This window comes from Stegostoma tigrinum, chromosome 11 (genome assembly GCF_030684315.1).
Source record: "Stegostoma tigrinum isolate sSteTig4 chromosome 11, sSteTig4.hap1, whole genome shotgun sequence".
Lineage (NCBI taxonomy): Eukaryota > Metazoa > Chordata > Chondrichthyes > Orectolobiformes > Stegostomatidae > Stegostoma > Stegostoma tigrinum.
In genome coordinates, this window is record NC_081364.1 from 24025272 (window position 1) to 24044607 (window position 19336).

The 19336-nt window shown below is 39.9% G+C and overlaps 1 protein-coding gene across 4 annotated transcripts in view; it reads left to right on the top strand.

Annotated features, from left to right (window-relative positions):
- The window catches only part of atg7 (ATG7 autophagy related 7 homolog (S. cerevisiae)), a 148240-nt gene extending 136420 nt beyond the window's left edge, over nucleotides 1-11820 (top strand). For 3 of the 4 annotated variants that reach the window (XR_009446490.1, XM_048547879.2, XM_048547880.1), the window contains one exon: nucleotides 6141-6876. Coding sequence is in view for 2 of the 4 variants with exons in the window: in XM_048547879.2 (XP_048403836.1) it covers nucleotides 6141-6173 (33 nt within the window). In the remaining 2 variants the exon portion in view is untranslated. Of the gene's footprint in view, nucleotides 1-6140; nucleotides 6877-11161; nucleotides 11350-11502 lie in introns of those variants that run through there. The other variant, XR_007249249.2, reaches the window with a different exon arrangement.
- Nucleotides 11821-19336: the final 7516 nt, after the last annotated feature.

Genomic DNA, 19336 nt, shown 5'->3' on the forward strand with positions numbered 1-19336 from the left:
AGCAGGAGGTTACGCAGCCTGTATTGCATGCATATAATGCCCTCAGTTTTTCACAAGTTTATAGGATAATCACAGATGAGGAAGATCATTCAGACTCTCTTCATTTCTCCATTCATTCCCCCATTTCTGTAAAATTTCAAACATCACTGTTCCATCTGGAAGTCTGTTGTTAGACATTGGGTGAAGAAGTGACAAGCTCAAGATTTAAAACAACCATTACTAGTTTGAATCCATTTCAATTTGTTCCATTCCTGCAAATTAATATCCTGGGTTCATTTGTTCTATCCCATTAGCAGTATTCGATACTCTTTAAGAACACCTCTCAGGTGATTCCTCACTCGGCTGAAATTTACCAAATTTCTTGAGTGTTTGTACATCATGATGTTAGCGACCAACCTCTCTGTTTCCTCTGCAGTACCTTCAAGATCATCAAGATTTCCCTTGTTTCTTGCCAATCAATTCTAGATGCAGTATATGCAATGCAATCTGAATGACATAAAGTTCGATGATTACCTTCCTTGATATATCCATCCATTTTAACAAAGTTGTTTGGTTGGCTTTGCTGCTGTGCATTGATTGGATCAATGATCACCATTGTGTCTCGTAAGACTCCTAGAGCAGTACTTTGCATCCTACTTAAGATTTCATCTGCCATTGTCCTGTCCACTTTTATATTCTCCCAAATCATTCCGTAGTTTCTGTTCTTCTGATTCCACTTCCTTATCCCATTTGCTGCAATCTTCAAATTTATCAAGGTTCTGATTTTTTTCAATCATATCATTTATGTAAATTTGACATATTTTGACAGGACCAAAGATTCTATTCCTAAGATTTATCTTAAATCCCTAAAGCTTTGAGCAGAATTAACTAGAAGTATTGTAAACGGCACTAGGAGGGATTACTATTTAATCAGAAATACACCTTCAACTTCTGCTGCCCTTTATCAGTGTATCTCTTATCCTATTTCTGTGTAACAAGTACAGTATTACCTATTCTTAAAGGCCTGTCTGCTGAATCATTTTACTTTTTGTCTCCAACCAAGAGACCATCCATTCATCTATTTGCTGCTTGACCTTACCCACGAAACCAAAGCAACCACTCCCAAGTCCAGTTCCCCACCCTAACATTGAATCCTTGTCATTTTACGTTCCCCTTCTGTTTTCTTTCTGGTTTCCAAAGCTTCTCTTCCATGATGAAAGTTCTTTCCACGGTCTTAACTTGCTTAGGAAATGATTTCCTGTCTATTGGCGTTGCCTCTCTACGTTTTAAGAGCTACTACTAGAATTTCTGTCCGCCAAATAACTTACCTTTTGGCCTGCTGTAGTTGATGGCTACTGCACTATCTCCAACCTCTCTCACAATCCCCTGTTTGAATTGCTCCAAAAAACTGTTGCTCATCACACAGCGTTAAAACAGTCCTAACCAAAGTCATTAATGGCATGCACTCTAAGTCTGTTCTTAATGCAATATATTATCTTTGGCTGCTCTGTAACTTTCAACTACACCATCCTTCGCAATATCTGTTTTCCCTACCCCATGGAACTCTTGTTTGATTTCACAGTTACTTACCTCAAATTGTCAGTGAATTTGAGCAATGGCACCTCTTCTCACAGTTGAATATTTACCTCCAGAGTCGAGAAAATAATCCACTCCTCATCTCACTCCTCTTTCTTACTTGAATGCTCAGTCCTTGGGCAATATTGTCCAAAGTGATGGGATCACCTGATTTCCAGGTTTATTTCTCCATCACCTTTCAGCCCTCATATGTTTAAAGTGCCTGTCTGACATACACACATACGAATAATAATGTCCTTGAACTCAACATTTAGATGATGGATCCCGTTACTTTCTCCCCCTTGCTGTCAGCTCTGTCTCACTTTACAGAGAATGTTTCAAGATGAAGTGGATTGTTTGCAACCTCAACATCTTATTCCTGTTCATTTTTTAAATCTTCTATATTTTTATTGTAAAAATTACAGCAATAACATGACTTCCTCTGTTTTTGATTCAACATTTTGATCATCTCTCTTAATCACCCCTCTTAATCTGGCCTTTGGTTCAGTAGTCTTATTGTTCACACATTCAGAGCACATTTATCTGTAATCAAAGTGCAAAATCTATGGAAGCATCTGCTGTTGTTCTAGGACTTCCATCTCATTTATATCAAAGCTCCTGACTTTATTTGGGCTACATTGAGAGAGCTCCGGCATCAATTGTACAATCAAAAGATTTATTATTTCAGTGCATCTACTTGTCACAAAATGACAAGCATTATTTTATGAAATCCAGTAGAAAGAACAGTAACCTGGTTTTGTGTAGATCAAAATCAGTCAAAATTTTGGTTCAGAAGCTACCAGAGTTAGCTTATTTTTCATGAATCACTAGGTGTTTCATCTGAAATAACAACATATCACAATTAAGCCTTAGTATCTTCAAAGCTGATGGCAGGTGTGTGCTGCTATTCTGGTTTGTTTATGTACGGGTCATGTCTTCATTATCAGCAACAATGTTCCTGAATTACAAATCTCATTGAACTCTCTCGCCTGTCATTACTTGCAGCAAAACAAAGTGTGTGTCCCCAGGTGCAGTCTCAAACAAAAGAGTTAATTCTTTTCCTTCAGTTTAGGCTGCTTTGATACCACCTGCATCTGTTGGGCCTTATACCCTTCATCCACAACTGCTTATCTTCTAAAGAACTTGCTGCCAAACTCATTTCCAAACATTTGCACATCTCAGACATGTAAAACCATAGTTAGTTGATGTTGCTTAAAAGGTTTGTCTGGAATAAAGACAGTTTTTTTTTTTGTTTTCAGTAATAATTGTTGTGTATTTGATACTAAATACATGGCCATTGTTTATTAGAAAGTTTTAATTAATGTCATACATACCATACAAAAAGCACTTTAAACACTACTGAGCATATTCTACATAAATTCAGGTTTTAAAGGCTCCTTTGCAGTTACTTTGGTTTCTGAAGCAGCTCAGCATGTTTTGAATTGTCTGTTGCCGGCAACCACTGCATTAGGGTACACAGCAAGCGAGTTGCACTCACTCAAACCTGGTCCTGGTTTTATAGTCCAAAATCTTCTGCACTACCAATATTGCATCCTGAGCACATAAATTAGATTGGAGTTAGCTCAAAGGAATGAGCTGCTACTGCTGCTATTGATCTCACCAATGCAAACTTCATGCACATGTAACATTAAGTGATGACATCAGTGCTCTGGCTCCAGCGTTCTCCTAACTCACACCTCCTGTTTTCGGAGCAGAAAAAAAGTTTTCATAAGCAGACCAACCTTCCTAAGAACTTAAACATGTGTCTTTATGTGATACTGGCAGCATAGGGCTAATGATTACTCCTTAGCTCCGATATATCGCACTGAATGTGTAGGATGCACCATGCTTTCTCGTCCTTAAAGGTGGCAGTTAGCAACGTCAGTTGTTTACTTATAAGCTGGTGATGATGGATTTCTTTACAGTAAGATAACTCACATTATGCACTGCTTAGAAAATATTAAAGATAAAATCGGTTCATGAATAATCAGAGTGTCCTTTGGATGCAAAGGTATTTGAGTGATTTGATTTATTGTCATGTGTATCTTAAGTACAGTAAAAAGCTTTGTTTGGGATCAGATAGAGGCAGAAAAATTTTGGCAGAGTGAGGCATTCAGGTTGCATTGCACAGGAGGTGTGCAAGGCAAGATCAACATTGTCTGAAGTTAGATGGTCCATTCAGCAGTCTAAGTAGCAGGAAAGAAGCTGCTCTTGAACCTGTTGGTGCGTGAGTTCAAGCTTCTGTATCTTCTACCTGACAGAAGAGGTTGTAGGAGATCATTACAGGGGTGGGATGTGTCTTTGATGTTGACAATGAGAGGTGTAAATGCAGTCCATCGATGGGAGGTTGGTTTCCTGATGGTCTGGACTTAGCTATTTGAAAGACCACCTACCCACCAAATGTCTATGGTGAGACTTTTATTCTTGTACCAGAGAGTAACAGCCAGGTAGCAATGGATCTAATTTGGGCAAGAAGGTTTTATTTGGGGTAGAGCAGATGCTGCCAGTCTTTAAAGGCATTCCCCTGTTATGATATTGCATAATGCCATGTTCTGTACATGCAGGCATTCATGATGACCATTATGCCCCAGTTATTCTATGCATGTGTCTTCTCCCAGCATGCAAAGCACTACTTCAGGGAGAGACTTACACTGCATCTTGAAGGGAAATAGAAGAAAGTATTGTTTTTGGCCTTCTGTCCCGCAACCTGGCCTGCAGTGTTTATGGCCTTTATAGTTTCTGAATGCACAATGAAGACTGGCTGACTTTTCAAAAATGTGGTAAACCTGCTAAACAATATGTCATGGCCAGGTCACTAACAGAAGACAAAGAGATACTTACAAGTTGGATCTTCCTGAAAGCAGATTTTAAAATTATTTTCACTCCCACGTATTAAATAATTAAACAGTAATAATGAAATATACTGGGTTGCATTAGTTAATTGCTGCTCATGCTTTTTGTTAAGTCCATCTAACTGCAACAAAGGACATATTCCTGTGCTGTAAAGTCCAATGTTTTTCAACTACAACTTGACACAAGAAGTTAGATGATGGCCTCAGCTCATTATGAATCTTCTGCCTTCAGCAATATTTTCCCTTTTAAAAAAGCAAAGGCATACTTTTATTAATCCCTTATTTGTGCATTTCTCCTTTGTTTGGGGTGGAATGATGCTCATTTTACAGTGCTGTAATTCTACAGGGCATCAGATTTGTTCACTATTTTTGACTCTTGACAGGAAACAGACTGTGAATGCTTTGTGCATCCTGAATTAGTTCTAAACTAATTTATTTCCTGTTTTGAGCATTATTTGACTAATCTGCTCACAGATACCATTTGAATCAGTCTGCATTCTTTCCAGGCAAGGAATGAATACATTTCTGCACTACTATTTGTATCTAATTGATATTTTTGCAAACACTGACTTTGTGCCCATTTAATAAGTGCTGTCAAATTACATTTCTTGATCCATTTGCAAAGCTGCTAACACCAAATAGGGACAATGTGTCTCATTGATAAAAGTGTCAGAAAACCTGAAATAGACTGAAAGCGAGTGGGTTAAAATTTGCAGTTGAGACTAAACAGGGAGAATTGTCATGAAAGCCAAGGAACCACAGAAGGACCTGGATAAGTTTATTACTTTGGAAGGACTATGGTACATTTGGCAGCACGGTGGCCTAGTGGTGAGCACTGCTGCCTCACAGCACCAGAAACCGAGGTTCAGTTCCACCTATGGGTGACTGGCTGTGTGGAGTTTGCACATTCTCCCTATGTCTGTGTGGGTTTGCCCTGGGTGCTCTGGTTTCTTCCCACAGTCCAAAGATATGTAGGTTAGGTGGACTGGACATGCTAAATTGCCTATAGTGGATTAACCGTGGGAAATGCAGGGTTGCAGGGATCGTTTGGGGTGCTGCATAGAGATGGTGAGTCTGGGTGGGATGCTCTTTTGAGAGTCAGTGCAAACGTCTTGGGTTGAATTGCTTGTTTCCCCTCCATATGAATTCTATGGATTTAAATACAACACAGAAATGTTAATTATTGCACATTGGATGAATACAGGGTGCATATTTTATGACTGGTGCCAAACGAGCTAACAGAGATGCTGAAAGAGACGTAGGAAATGTTGTATACTCACGTCCATTTATTGTGGGGAGCAAACAAAAGAAATAACGTGACTTAGATTGCTAGAGTAATTGAGGAAGTTACTACATGGCAGTTAAAGGTCAGATCAGCTTGCGCCTTTAGTACATTTAGTTCTGGACACTGGTCATAAGAGAAATGTTGAAAAGCCTTGAAGTGATACAGAAGAGGCTTAAGCTGATCCTTAATGCCAAGACTGAGGTCTGAAAAAATAGTAAGAAAAATTGAGTCTTCCAAAATAAAGGGAAATGAATGCTCGGTATGCAAGGTAGTAAGTGGCCTTGAAAAGGTTAATCTGGAGAGCTATTTCAAATTAAACTGTGACTGCAAGATTGGTCCAATGTCAGGCTGGATGACCGTGTATCTTGGCTTGACTTTGCATCTCAATACAAAAGCTCAAAGATTATTTTTCTATTAACATTCAAGTGAAATTTATTTCCTGATTTCAGATATGGGATATGAGTGATGATGAAAGTTTCTGAAGAACAGTCTGTAACCTGAAAGGAAGATGCAAATTGAAGAACCTATCCAAGACCTCTTTCCAGCTTTTCAGAATCCTGAAGTGCAAAAACAGCTGCCCTGAGCAGGTCACAGATTCTTTGTGATTTTCATTATGGCATTCAGCCTAATTGAGAAGCATTGTGTCTTTAAATAAATATTATCTCCTAATGTCTTTTTGGAGTCAAAAACATGCAAATGTTCCTGGCCCTTTCATCCAGATCACAGTTCTGGTGTTTATGATGTTAGCATTAATGATAACAGCAATAATCCAAAAGTCTCTAAACCGAATACATGTGTTCGGTTATGTATATATAATTACATATCAGTCTGAGTAAGAATGTTTCATATAAAACACATTGCTCAAACACAAAACATTTTATTGAAGTTGTTTCTCTTTTTAGGGGTCCACTATCTCCAATCATTTTTGACTCTAGCTTCCTAAAAGTGTTATTTTAAAATCAGTTTCAGTATAGACGAGTTTATATGCTATGAACTTTAAATATGAAATTTATCATTTGAGCTACTGACTCCACTTCCATTTAAAATGTTCCTTTGTACTGAACTGAAGTCTGTTTCCTGTCCGCCTGTTCATTGTGTATCTGAAGCATCTGTATCGTGTACATGCTGCTGTAATCTGCTTGCAACACTTGCTACCTTTGACACAATTAAAAATGATTTAACTGAGTTCACAGTATCAGACATGTCTCAACATTTAACTTCACAGGAGTAAGAGGATGAATCTCTATAAAATGTACCACTAGCTGTTGTTTAGCTTTCATCTGTGTCCAATGAAAGCCAAATAAAAGGCCTGGAATGCTGATACCATCCAGTCACTTTTCAGTTAGTTTAGTATGTGGATGTTTGGATACAGTTATTACTGGGACTGGCCTGATTTCTCTCTTTCTAATTCATTGGCTTGAAGATGATCTTTCAAATAGTTTTATTTTTATTAGCTGGCAATATTGGGAACATTAGCTTGCAGTGTGCTGCAAATTAGCATATTTGGCTGGAATGTCAAGATACCTTGATGGGATGAACTGTCTACTGTTGCTGTCAGGCCGAGTAATTGTGTTTAGTCAAGGCCATCAGTGGGACTATAAATATTTATTATTTTAAGCAATTACCAAACACAGATGTTGAAATGATTTTAATTTCCTTATTGTTGCACTCATGAGCAAATCTGCTCAGAGCAATGTAAGTTTATCTTTGCCTCAGTCAAATGACTTATGATTGTACTTTAAACAGCCGAGTCCTGTCAGTTGCTGGAGGCTAATGGATATTAGAAGTATTTGTGTATTGTTCACTCTGTATTTCAGATAAATACACAAATGTTATTTGCAAACCCAAGAACAGAGGTAGCCATTGACACTATTTTAATGAGACCACATAGCGATCTGAGGAGCACCTCTCATCTTTTGATAGGCATGTTGCAGTATTCTAAACGTAACATTGACTTCAGTTTTTGATCACGACCACTGTTCCCATTCTTTTGATTAACATGCTGATAATGATTCTGCTGTTGCCATTCCCACCTCCATTAGTATCACCTTTTTGTTTCATGTTCCATTGTCATCTTCCCTCTTGTTCTTCCCTGTCATCCCTCTTTCTCCGTCTCTGTGTTTGCTTATAACATTGTACATACCTAATAACTCTTTTCCACTCCTGGGAAAATTTAATTGCCCTGAAATGTTAGCTCTGGTCTGTTTTCGTCATTCTGCTTCCTGATCTGTTAAGTATTTCCAGGATTTTTGGTATCTTGTTAGGCATTGATCTTTTGCTCAGCTGACAAGCTGGGTTAAGACTCTGCTCACTGGACATGGACATCCTTGATTCTAATTGATTTATCAGGGTTGGCCAAGTTCAGTGAGTATGTGTAGACCCCCATGAATTAGAGGTTCTGTGGTAGCTTAGCAGGCCAGGCAGCATGTCATAGAGATATAGAGCACAGAACCAGTCCCTTTGGTCAGAGTCGTCCATGCTGACTAGCTTTTGGCCCAAATCCCTCTAAATACTTCTTATTTATATACCCACCCAGATGACTTATTTATGCTGTTATTGTACCAGCCTCCACCATTTCCTCTGGCAGCACATTCCATACGCACACCATGCTCTGTGTTTAAAAAAAATGTTGCCCCTCAGACACCTTTTAAATCTTTACCCTCTCACTTTAAACCTACACCTGCTAGTCTTGGACTCCCCAACCTGAGGAAATACCTTGTCTATTCACCCTGTCCATGTCCCTCGTGATTCTATAACCCTCCATAAGGTCACCCCTCAGCCTTGGATACTCCAGGGAAAATAGCCCCAAATTATTTCAGCCTTTCCCTATAGCTCCAACCCTGGCAACATCTTTGTAAATCTTTTCTGAACCCTGTCAAGTTTCACAACATCCTTCCTATAGCAGGGAGATCAGTATTGCACACAAGTGACCTAACCAATGTCCTGTACAGCAATATGACCTCCCAACTCCTATACTCAATGGACTGTCCAATAAGGGCAAGCATACCAAATGCCTTCTTCACTATCCTTTCTATGTGGGATTCCACTTTCAATGAAATATGAACCTGCACTCCCAGGTCTCATTGTTCAGCAACACTCCCCAGGACCTTATCATTAAATGTGTAACTTCTGCCCTGATTTGCTTTTCGAAAATGCAGTACGTCACATTTATCTAAATTAAACTCCATCTGCCATTCCTCATCCCTTTGGCACATCTGATCAAAATCCTGTTATACTCTAGGATAACCTTTGCTGTCCACTACACCTCCAATTTTGGTATCATCAGCAAACTTTCTAACCATATCTCCTATGTTTACATCCAAATTGTTTATATACATGATGAAAGGCAGTGAACCCAGCACAAATCCTTGTGGCATGCTGTTGATCACAGGCCTCCAGTCTGAAAAGCAACCCTCCAACACCACCCTCTGTCTTCTACCTTTAAGCCAGTTCTGTATCCAAACAGCTAATTCTCTCGCTATTCAGCGTGATCTAACCTTGCCAATCAGTCTACCATGAGGAGTCTTGTTGAACACCTTAATGAAATTCACTTGGACCACAACCACGACTCTGGCTTCATCAATTCTCTTAGTTACTTCTTCCAAAACTCAATCAAGTTAGTGAGACACAATTTCCCCACACACAAAGCAATGTTGACTATTCTTAATCGGACCTTGCTTTTCCAAATGCATGTAAATCCTGTAAGGATTCCCTCCTACAACTTGCCCACCATCAATGCCAGGCTCACTGGTCTATAGTTCTTTGCCTTTTCCTTACCACCTTCCTTAAATAGTGGCTCCACATTAGGCAACCTCCAGTCTTCCAGCACCTCGCCTGTGGCTATCGATGATACAAATATCTCAGCAAGGAGCCCAGCAATCACTTTCCTAGCTTCCCATGAAATTCTAGGATACACCTGATCAGGTCCCAGCGATTTATCTACCTTTATGCATTTTAAGACGTCCAGCGCCACCTCTGTGATGTGGATATTTTTCAAGATGTTGCTCTTTGTTTCCCCATGTTTCTCTATCTTCCATGTTCTCCTCCACAGTAAACACTGATGGAAAACACTTGTTAAGTATCTCTCCCATCTGTTGCGGTTCCACGCATAGGTGGCCTTGATGATCTTTAAGGGGTCCTGTTGTCTCCCTAGTTACCCTTTTGACCTTAATGTATTTGTAGAATCCCCTTGGATTCTCATGTCTCCTTTTTTGCCCTCCCGATTTCCCTCTTGAGTAGTCTGTTAATGCCTTTGTACTCTTCTAGGGATTCACTCGATTTCTGCTGTCTGTACCTAACATATGCTTCCTTCGTATTCTTGACCAAAACCTGAATTTCTCCAATCATCCAGCATTCCGTACACCCACCAGCCTTGCCATTGACTCTAACAGGAGCATACTGTGTCTGGACTCTCATTATGTCATTTTTGAAGGCTTTTCATTTCCTAGTCTTCCCTTTACCTGTGCACATCCGCCCCCAGATAACAAAGTATGAAGCTGGATGAACACAGCAGGCCAAGCAGAATCTCAGGCTGCTTGGCCTGCTGTGTTCATCCAGATTCACACTTTGTTATCTTGGATTCTCCAGCATCTGCAGTTCCCATTATCACTGATACAACATCCGCCCCCAATCAACGTTTGAAAGTTCTTGCTTAACACCATCAAAATTAGCCTTCCTCCAATTTAGAACTTTTAACTTTTAGATCAAATGTATCCTTTCCCATCAGTATTTTAAAACTAATAGAATTATGGTCACTTGAGACAAAGGAGTAGGCCACAAAATCATTGCGACCCTTTTTGGCTCAAAAAGGTAGCAAATGTACCAGCAAGAAGTGGCAGCAGAAGAGCCAAAGCTGGAGATTGTCATTTTCCTGCAGCCTGTAATCTGGATATTGACGGTCGGCTTTCTTCTGGCAGCAGACCACTGGTGGGAAAAAAAGTTGTTATCCTGGGCTGATGGGTTTGAATCCCACAGTGGCACATTATGAAATGTGTATTCATTTAAAAGCTAACCCAATGTCAACCATGTACCTACTGTCAATTGTTGTAAGAACTCATATGGTCACTATTGTCTTTTAAGGAAGGAAATCCACCATCCTTACCTTGTCTAGCCTACATGTGACTCCTGACGCACAGCAATGTGGTTGACACTTTACTGAGTTTAGGGATGGGCAATAAATGCTGGCTTAGTTGGCAACACCCTAATATGTCATGAATGAATTTTTTTTAAAAAATCATAATTCATCAAGCAGAAAGAGAATTCAACGTTTGCTGCCAAAAGCATGTGGCGCAAATACGCATGGCATTTTCTCACCCTGATACTTTGTACCCTGGTGTCAATAAAGCATAATAGTGCATCCAAGTATCCACAAACATTGATGTTTATGTTTGCAAATGAACCACCATGACTCACCTGCATCACCTCCCCCTTGCCCCCTTCACAGGCTCACCTGGAATGTTTTTATTTACAGGATCTGTCATCACCCATTCATACTCTGTCCGCTCACAGCTGTGTACAACTACCTACCATAAGTCTTTCACGTCTGAATTTCTTTCTGGGAGATCATGGAGAAACAGGCATCTTTTGGGCTGCTCCCCAAGAGGACGGAACCCTGCAGATATTGGGAAGGCCTATAGCTAGGACATTGGAATCAGAGAGGTTGGTGAACGAGCAATAGCAGTCAGTTCTGCTGCAGTTCCATGGTTGATGTGGGATTGCACTAGCATTCCTGCACAAATGCTTTTACTGCATTCCTGTTCTATGCAATAACAGTGTTTCTGACAATCATTATAAACTTTCTTCCTGCACTAGATACAATACAAAGTAAAGAAGCAAAGGGGAAGCTCTTGGTTGTCCTGCTGAGGAGTTTTCAGCCGCTCACCTTTCAGAGGCCTGAATGATATTTCTGTGAAGAGTGAAATTAGGAGTATTCACATTGGAATGTACCACAAAGAGCTGTCATCTTACAGAATTGTTGCTATTATTACATAATAAGATCTTCTTTCTGTACCATTCCTGTTGTGGAATCCTCAGGAGCTTGTAATGGATTGTCATTCCAGAGCCAAAAGGGGTGGTCTTTATCACTTGCCTATAATATTTTGAAATTTCACTGTATTCTTGTGAGTACATGTGACAATAAAGCTAATTCTGATTCTGAAGGTTGCACATTTCACTACCACATCATGAAGTTGGGGAAGCCATTGAGAATTGTGTGTTTGAGCTGTATTATTATTGACTGATGGCCATACCCTAACTATAGAATGAAACTCATTTTTTCTTTTTGTAAGATGCGGTTCAGGAGGCCACATCAGCATGATCACCAGCCCCTCAAACACGGTGAATGTGCAGAATCCTATGCCGTTCCTATCCTCTCACATCGGCATCTTCCTTTCATTAGAAAACAAATGACATCTCCCGCTTGAGTGAGCAAAACAACAATCCTCTCTCGAATTCATTTGGCTTTTATTGCAGGAAATTGTTAAAAGGATTGTGAAGCAAGAGCATTTTATGGAACTCGTGAGTTTGGTTCTGGTGTTAAGGGGAGGCTTTTAATCAGGTGGGAGGGTGCAGGTGAGAACCTTCGGACATCTCAACCACCATTGCGTTCACCCAGTGGAGTGTAAGATACTTAACATCTGGGGATCCTAAAAAGCAACCAGGAAGTGGGGTTGGGATGCTAGGAACTAGCCCCTGCTCTTACTGCCAAACTCCCTGCACCCTTCCCCTGCAATACTATTGGTGCCATCACTCACCAGTACTTGGATCCATAGGTAATCCTGGTCCTCAAGAGGGTGCAGTAGTTGCAGCAGCCCCTGCATTTGAGGGTTGCAGCTTGGTTGGCAGCTCTTTGTCCCCAGGCAAGGCCTTCTGGTGCCCAGTTAAATGTCTGATTGGCACGTACTTTGTATTCCTTCCCAAAACAAAATGAAGTAGGACTGTCATCAGCCTTGGGCAAGGGACAGAAGAAAGGTGGAAGATGGTGCAAATATGTGACACAATTCCTGAGTGATTTCTTTGTGGAGTCCTATGCACCATTCCTGGATTCCTGTCAAGTCAGCAATGGAGATGGATAATGAAAACAAATGCAAGACATGTGGAGCAGAAGGTAAACCCTCAGTAAGCAACAAGAAACAAAAAGGCTTGTGTTTTTTTTTAACAAAAGATACTCCGTCAAGTATCACTTATTTCCAAATTAATGCACTCTCTGTGCTAGGTGTTTCTAAACATTATGTGGTAAACGTGTGTACCTTGGGGGATGGGAGAAAGCGCTGGAGGATGCATGGTATAAGTTGTCTAATGGTGGATTTGAGATCCAATGCAAATAAGGAACCATTTTTCCTCAATTATTTTATTCATTTACATGTATGAATGTGCAGTTATTATCTATTTTGTAAAACAAGTTCGTCATTTTTAAAAAAAAGGTGCAAGATATCTTAAATTTGTTGCCAAAAACCACAATTTCTCGTGGATTCAGCTGCAACCAAAATAAAAATTCAGACTGTTACCTTCAAAGTCAGTCACAAAGAGTAATTAAATAATTTAAGGATGCTAGGACTGTCCACTCAACCCTCAAAAGGTATGAAGATTCATAACTTATGTAGTGTTGGGCAGAAGAAAAGGGAGAGTCCAAAAGGAAATCCAACACAATTGATTTTAGTCAACATTTGGTAAGATAAAAGCTGGCTGAGGACAACCATCTCGAGGGAACTCATCATCAGAGGGATATCTTGAAACAGAAGCTGCTTCTTAATTCAGAGGCAGGAGAAGGCATATGGGATATAAAACAAGATAAAGGATTGTTGTAATGAGCCAAGTTAGCAAGAGCTACAACCTGTAGTGCCACAAAAGTGAAACAAAGGAGCCTTCAGTTGCTCCTAGGACCTGTCATGCTGACTGAGTCTGAGAGCAACCTATGACTACAGAACCTATCTCAGCTGCTGAACCTGACTTCTCAATTTCAACTCCTTCACTGTCGAAATACAAACATCAAGCAAGCCAGGCCCATTTTTGTTTTCCAATGCGACCTTTATCCTTAGTCTAAATCTTTGGATACGTGTTTTAGTTAGTAACTTTGCCATTTTCTAGTAATGGTTGTTTAATAAGCTAAGTTTTTATCTTATTTGAAACATTGACCTGTGCAGCTGGTTTTTTTTAAATCAAAACACTGGAAAATGGAAATAGGGCCATGTAAGAGTTTGTATAAATTCTTCGTTCACTCTGTGGAAGCAGTTGGTGGGCAGTTTGACAATTATGTTTAAAGAAATATAAAGTTAGGGTTCTTTCTAGTAAGTGCTTGCTATGCATGTTTGTTTTTCCCCCAAAAAATTTCAAAAATATCCAACAAAGGTTATGGTTACCTATCTTCTCTTCTCTCCATCTTCGGTCCGCCTCCCCCTCTCTCCCTATTTATTCCAGTTCCCTCTCCCCATCCCCCTCTCTGATGAAGGGTCTAGGTCCGAAACATCAGCTTTTGTGCTCCTGAGATGCTGCTTGGCCTGCTGTGTTCATCCAGCTCCACACTTTGTTATCTTGGATTCTCCAGCATCTGCAGTTCCCATTATCTCTGTACTTGTGTTGTACCTATATCCAATACAATCAGATTAGCAAAGTCAGACTGAAGATCACATTTATAATTTTCTTTAATGAAAAGAAAAAAAACCTCAGAATTGGAAGTTGATAGGAAAATGAATTGTAGCAATGAGGATGAGATTAATGAGGTTTGACCAAAGGCTGTCCCAAGAAATGTTTTTTGAGAAAAAGAGCATTGGCTGTTGAACATACAAAAACATTAGGCTATGTGTGAATCCAATAAAAATAACCTGTGACTCAAATAAGCACCTCTGATTTCAGAAATATGTGCCCACAGTTAAACAGGATCCTCTACCAAGAGCTCTCTCTGATTGGCACTACAGGTTTAGCTGCAGGAGCAGTAGTGCAACAGTTTAAGAAGGCAGCTCTCCACAACTTCTGAAGGACAATTAGGGATGCGCAACAAGATTCATATCACATAAAAAAATTAATGGACAGTAGCTTGATTAAGCTATTGTTTAAGGGGTGTATGTGTATTTTAATTTATACATTTTGTGTGATAATTTGACATTAAAGAGGCTAAAATATGAAACCAGAATACCAATCAGGGTACAAGGGCAGTGGTAGATCTGGAATGGGTTGCAAATTAACTAAAAGTTAGACACCTCAATGGTACATCATGGAGACAAAAAATGACTGACTGATTTATGCTGCGCTTTCTTAGAACAGCTGAAACTTCATCCGTAGCTGCCAAAAAAGGTGGTGCATGTTATCATTGAGTTCTCAGGTCTTCATTATGCATCAGAAGTCGCATAACACCAGATTGTAGTCAAACAAGTCTTTTTTCAAACTCACAAGCTTGTGGAGAGTTACTCCATTCCTATAGCGGTATTTTAGTAAAAGGATAGGCAGTGCCATCACTTCTGTGTCTGCAAACCATATTCGACCTGACCAATTATTACAGAGGAACAGTGGAGGGAAATTATTTCTCAATACGTGGATTGTTGTCACTGGCTGCCTGAGGAATAACTTCATCTATTTTGATTTAAATCCAGAAGTGTTACTGAGGTAACCAGCAGCGATTCTAATTCATAACTTCTTTAACAACCTTTTTCTAACAACTTTCCCCAAAACATTGGAGTTAAAACCGAAACAATTTTGATGATTAGTCTAGTGGTTGTGAATGTGAGAGTGTTTCAGGAACACTAAGTAGCTTAGATTTTCTGTCACAATTAGAAGCAGGACAGAACATGAGTTCTTTTTCGCAGGTTACATGAACACTGGCATTCATGGGCATTATATTTCATTATAATTTTGTGGGTTGCCTCAACACTGTTTGAGAAAAGTTTAAAATGTCAGAATTGGCTCTGATTAGGAGTTGTCATGTTTCAGTGGCAGGGAATAGCACTCTGCCACACAATTTAACAGCCTGTAGAACCTTAAAGGGGAGACACCCTCAGAATTAAGTTTGGAACAATTTGGAAAATAAGCATGATCAAGTCAGCAGCTGACTACAGGTTTTCTGATGTAACTGGCAAAGGACTTGCCTGTTTGTTATCAAATGACACAGGGTCTCAAGAATATGGCCAACAGACAAGATGAGCTCAGCTGCTCCAAGCATTGTCCTCCTATTGTGGAAAAAGTTTAGTAACTTTAGCAGATTAAGGAAATTAGGGGATGTCCAAGGATACAACATACGAAGCAAAGAAAGGAAAATAGGAATGGGTCAATAGAAAGACACTTGAATGAACAGGAGAGACTTGGGTTCAAATAGATAATTAGTATCTGCCAGGTAAGTTACAGAAAAAGCAAAACAACAGTTTGAGTTTAATAAATATTGGCATAGATACAAAACACTGGTCAGAACTGTACAATGTAGTTAGGGCATCCCATTATAAAAAGGAATTAAAGGTATTGAGAAGGTACAGTGCAGATTCATAGGTATGATACCATGAATGGACAAAGACTAGAGACCGTGTAATTCTACACGGTTAATGACTAAAAAATATTTCAACTAATTAGTTTGATAGATTGAGTAGGTGAAGATTATTTTCTTTATTTAGAAAATTTGTGATGTGACATTCAATTAAATATTATTACTTTTAATGAAGAAAACAGGAGATTCTTCTTTACATTCATTACAATTCCCTAGGCAATTGCTTAGGCAGAGATAATTATATCTTTTAGGGCATAATTCGATAAATACTTTGAAATAGATTAATATTTTCATACCAGCACACTGCAATTGGGTAAGACCAATTGGAAGGATGAAAATGGCATTAGATTGTTTGAGCAGAAACAGAGTAGAAATCTGACATCCTGGAACTCTTCAACTCACACATAAATTAGGCAAATGAGACGGAAACCCCATGTTACTGGGTGCCAGTATAAGAATGGCTAACTTACAGTGGGTCTTCGTAATGCATACTTGGGAAATTGCCAAGTGGATGAAGCTTTGACTCATTTTGTAATTCTACACGGTTAATGACAAAAATGACTGGATGGTTGACAAGCAGTAAAGCAGCACTGAGGCAATGGTAGAGGTGCTGGAAACCGAGACTTGTATGTGTGTCAATGGATTTGTGGAAGTTGGTTCTGTGAATGTCTTGCATTTTGTGTTCAGAACTCTGACTTCTGGGTAGATGCAATGAATGACCAATAGGAATGTGTCCCGGCACCCGCCCCAAAGTAAGAAAGAAACTAAACTAACTACTGTTAAAGGTGGGAGAGAGAAGAGCCTTCTCATGCTGTTTCAACATCATTAAACAATCTGAAATAACATTTCCACCTCTGTGCTTCCATTGTAGAGACGGCCTGCTTAATGGCGTAGGGAATGGGGAGATTAGAATTGGTTAAGGATGATGCCCTCAGTGGAGGTCTGCCTCCCCTTCATACCCCTCAATCTGCCACCAGGGAGCTGCCTTTAGATACCTACCATGCTGCCATCATTGTGGGTTATTTTCCAGTCAGCCTCTGATAATCAGCCACTAAATTACTTAAACAACTACCCATAACTTGAGGGTTGGTACCTGCTTCCACTTGCATGAAAAATGGAATGGTGCCAACTAACTAACGCGTCAGATGTCCAGTGGCATAAAGTTGTTTCCACTCCTCTCTGTTACTACTGTCATGGCAGAAATCTTGCCCCATGTCTAGTATGGATGTCATTAATTAGCAGTATATAGATAAGGAAAAGGAGAGAGGCCAAGATTGGATCTTATGGGATTTTCAGATGACAGAAGTAGAATAGCATGATATTCACTGCTAGAGATGCCAAAGTCATTACCAGATAAAGGGTAGAACCAATCAAAGTCAGTCCTGCCAAGTCTGATAAACTGGAGGAGATGGCTAAAAGGATGATTAGATAGTCAATTGTGTCAAAGGCTGAAGAACACAGGACAAAGCTGGGGAAAGAGAATGCATTCCAGTCAGTTATAAATAGTGTTATTCATAACTCTGGTTCAACCAGTCGTGGTAATACGCTCAGAAAGATTTAAATACAAAGTTGCCAAGAGAGATGTGAGAGCACATTCAAGAATGATACAGAATTGGAAGTGAAGTGGCAAGTAACAAGGATAGAGAAATCAATAGCAGCTTTTTAAAAGTTAGTGATGATCATTTGGAAAGGTGGATATCAATCCAATATCCATATATTGACATTGGCAATAAAAGGCACTCAGATCTACAAGGGCCTTATTGCGAAACTATGGCACAAACAACAAATTCCACCTTTTCCTCTCCAGAAGGCAACTCTCTACTGAGAAAAACTCAACTGTATTTTTAAACAACCTGTCCAGATGTGTTATGACACGTCTCTAGAGTAGGCGAGATCTGAACTCAGTCAGGTCTTTTGACCCGGAAGTAGGAACCCTGCCACTGTGCCACAAGAACCCATCTTTCATTTAAATCATTTTATTTTTTTGCCAGACAGGGCATATCTCAAGAGCAGGTGAGATCATCTGGTCCAAGGATAGAGACATTACCACAGCGCTACAACAGCCTTCAGACCCCTACTCTTTTCATATCCAGGAGTGCTATCACACACAGCCAATTGTTTTTGCCATTGCCAAATCACCCTTGGCAATTTTTCATCTATTGGCCACCACCAGAAAATCACTCGTGTTTTCCAATTGATTAACTAACATGCAAAGCTTGTTAAGGACAATGCAAAAAGTTTAAGGGAGATATGCGTGGAAAGTTCTTTACACAGAGAGTGGTGGGTGCCTGGAACATGTTGCCAGCGGAGGTGGTAGACACAGACACGTTAGCGTCTTTTAAGATATATTTGGACAGGTACATGGATGGGCAGGGAGCAAATGGACTTAGACCGTTAGAAAATAGATGACAGGTTAGACAGAGGATCTTGATCGGCGCAGGCTTGGAGGGCCGAAGGGCCTGTTCCTGTGCTGTAGGTTTCTTTGTTCTTTGTTCAAATGATCAAAAGTGACAGAAGGGGTCCATACCAAAATGGAGGTGGAAGGGGAGATAAAGCACTTTACAGAATCCACCTTTTTTTTCTTATTGACTCTTGTTCCTAATCAACCCGTTCAGGGATATTATTACACAGCACTGGAACAGGTGGAACTTGAACCTGGGTCTATCTGTTCGGGGTTAGGGATACTGCCACTGCATCACAAGAGGACGCTTACAATCTAACGCTTTAAATAAAAAATCCAATGAGGATCACTTGCTGTCAATCAACTCTGAAGGTGTTCTAGTTTACCTTTAAAATAGCCTGTATTTACAACACTGACAAGAATCTAAGGTGAGAAAACCACTTACAGTATCAGTAAGCATAGGAGCCAGAAGGTAGGTTGCCTGGAGTTCAATGACATAGGGAAACAGAGAAAGGGGCTGGGTTTCATGGACTCAGTAGCATGACAATAGCAAGAATAAAACTGAGGGAAACTAGACAGAGAGCGGTGGTAGGTTTGATTAGAAGGAAAAGGGAAGGGGAAAATCTCCATCCTTAGTCCAAATATAATTCATGAGCTGCTCCCTAATTGTAAGCAAGGATGGAAGAGCCAAGGAGATAGGCATCAGGAGATGCAAAACCGAAGGCAGCAAATGTTTGCATTACTGTTGAAGTAGCAATTCTAGTTGTGATTCGTGTCTA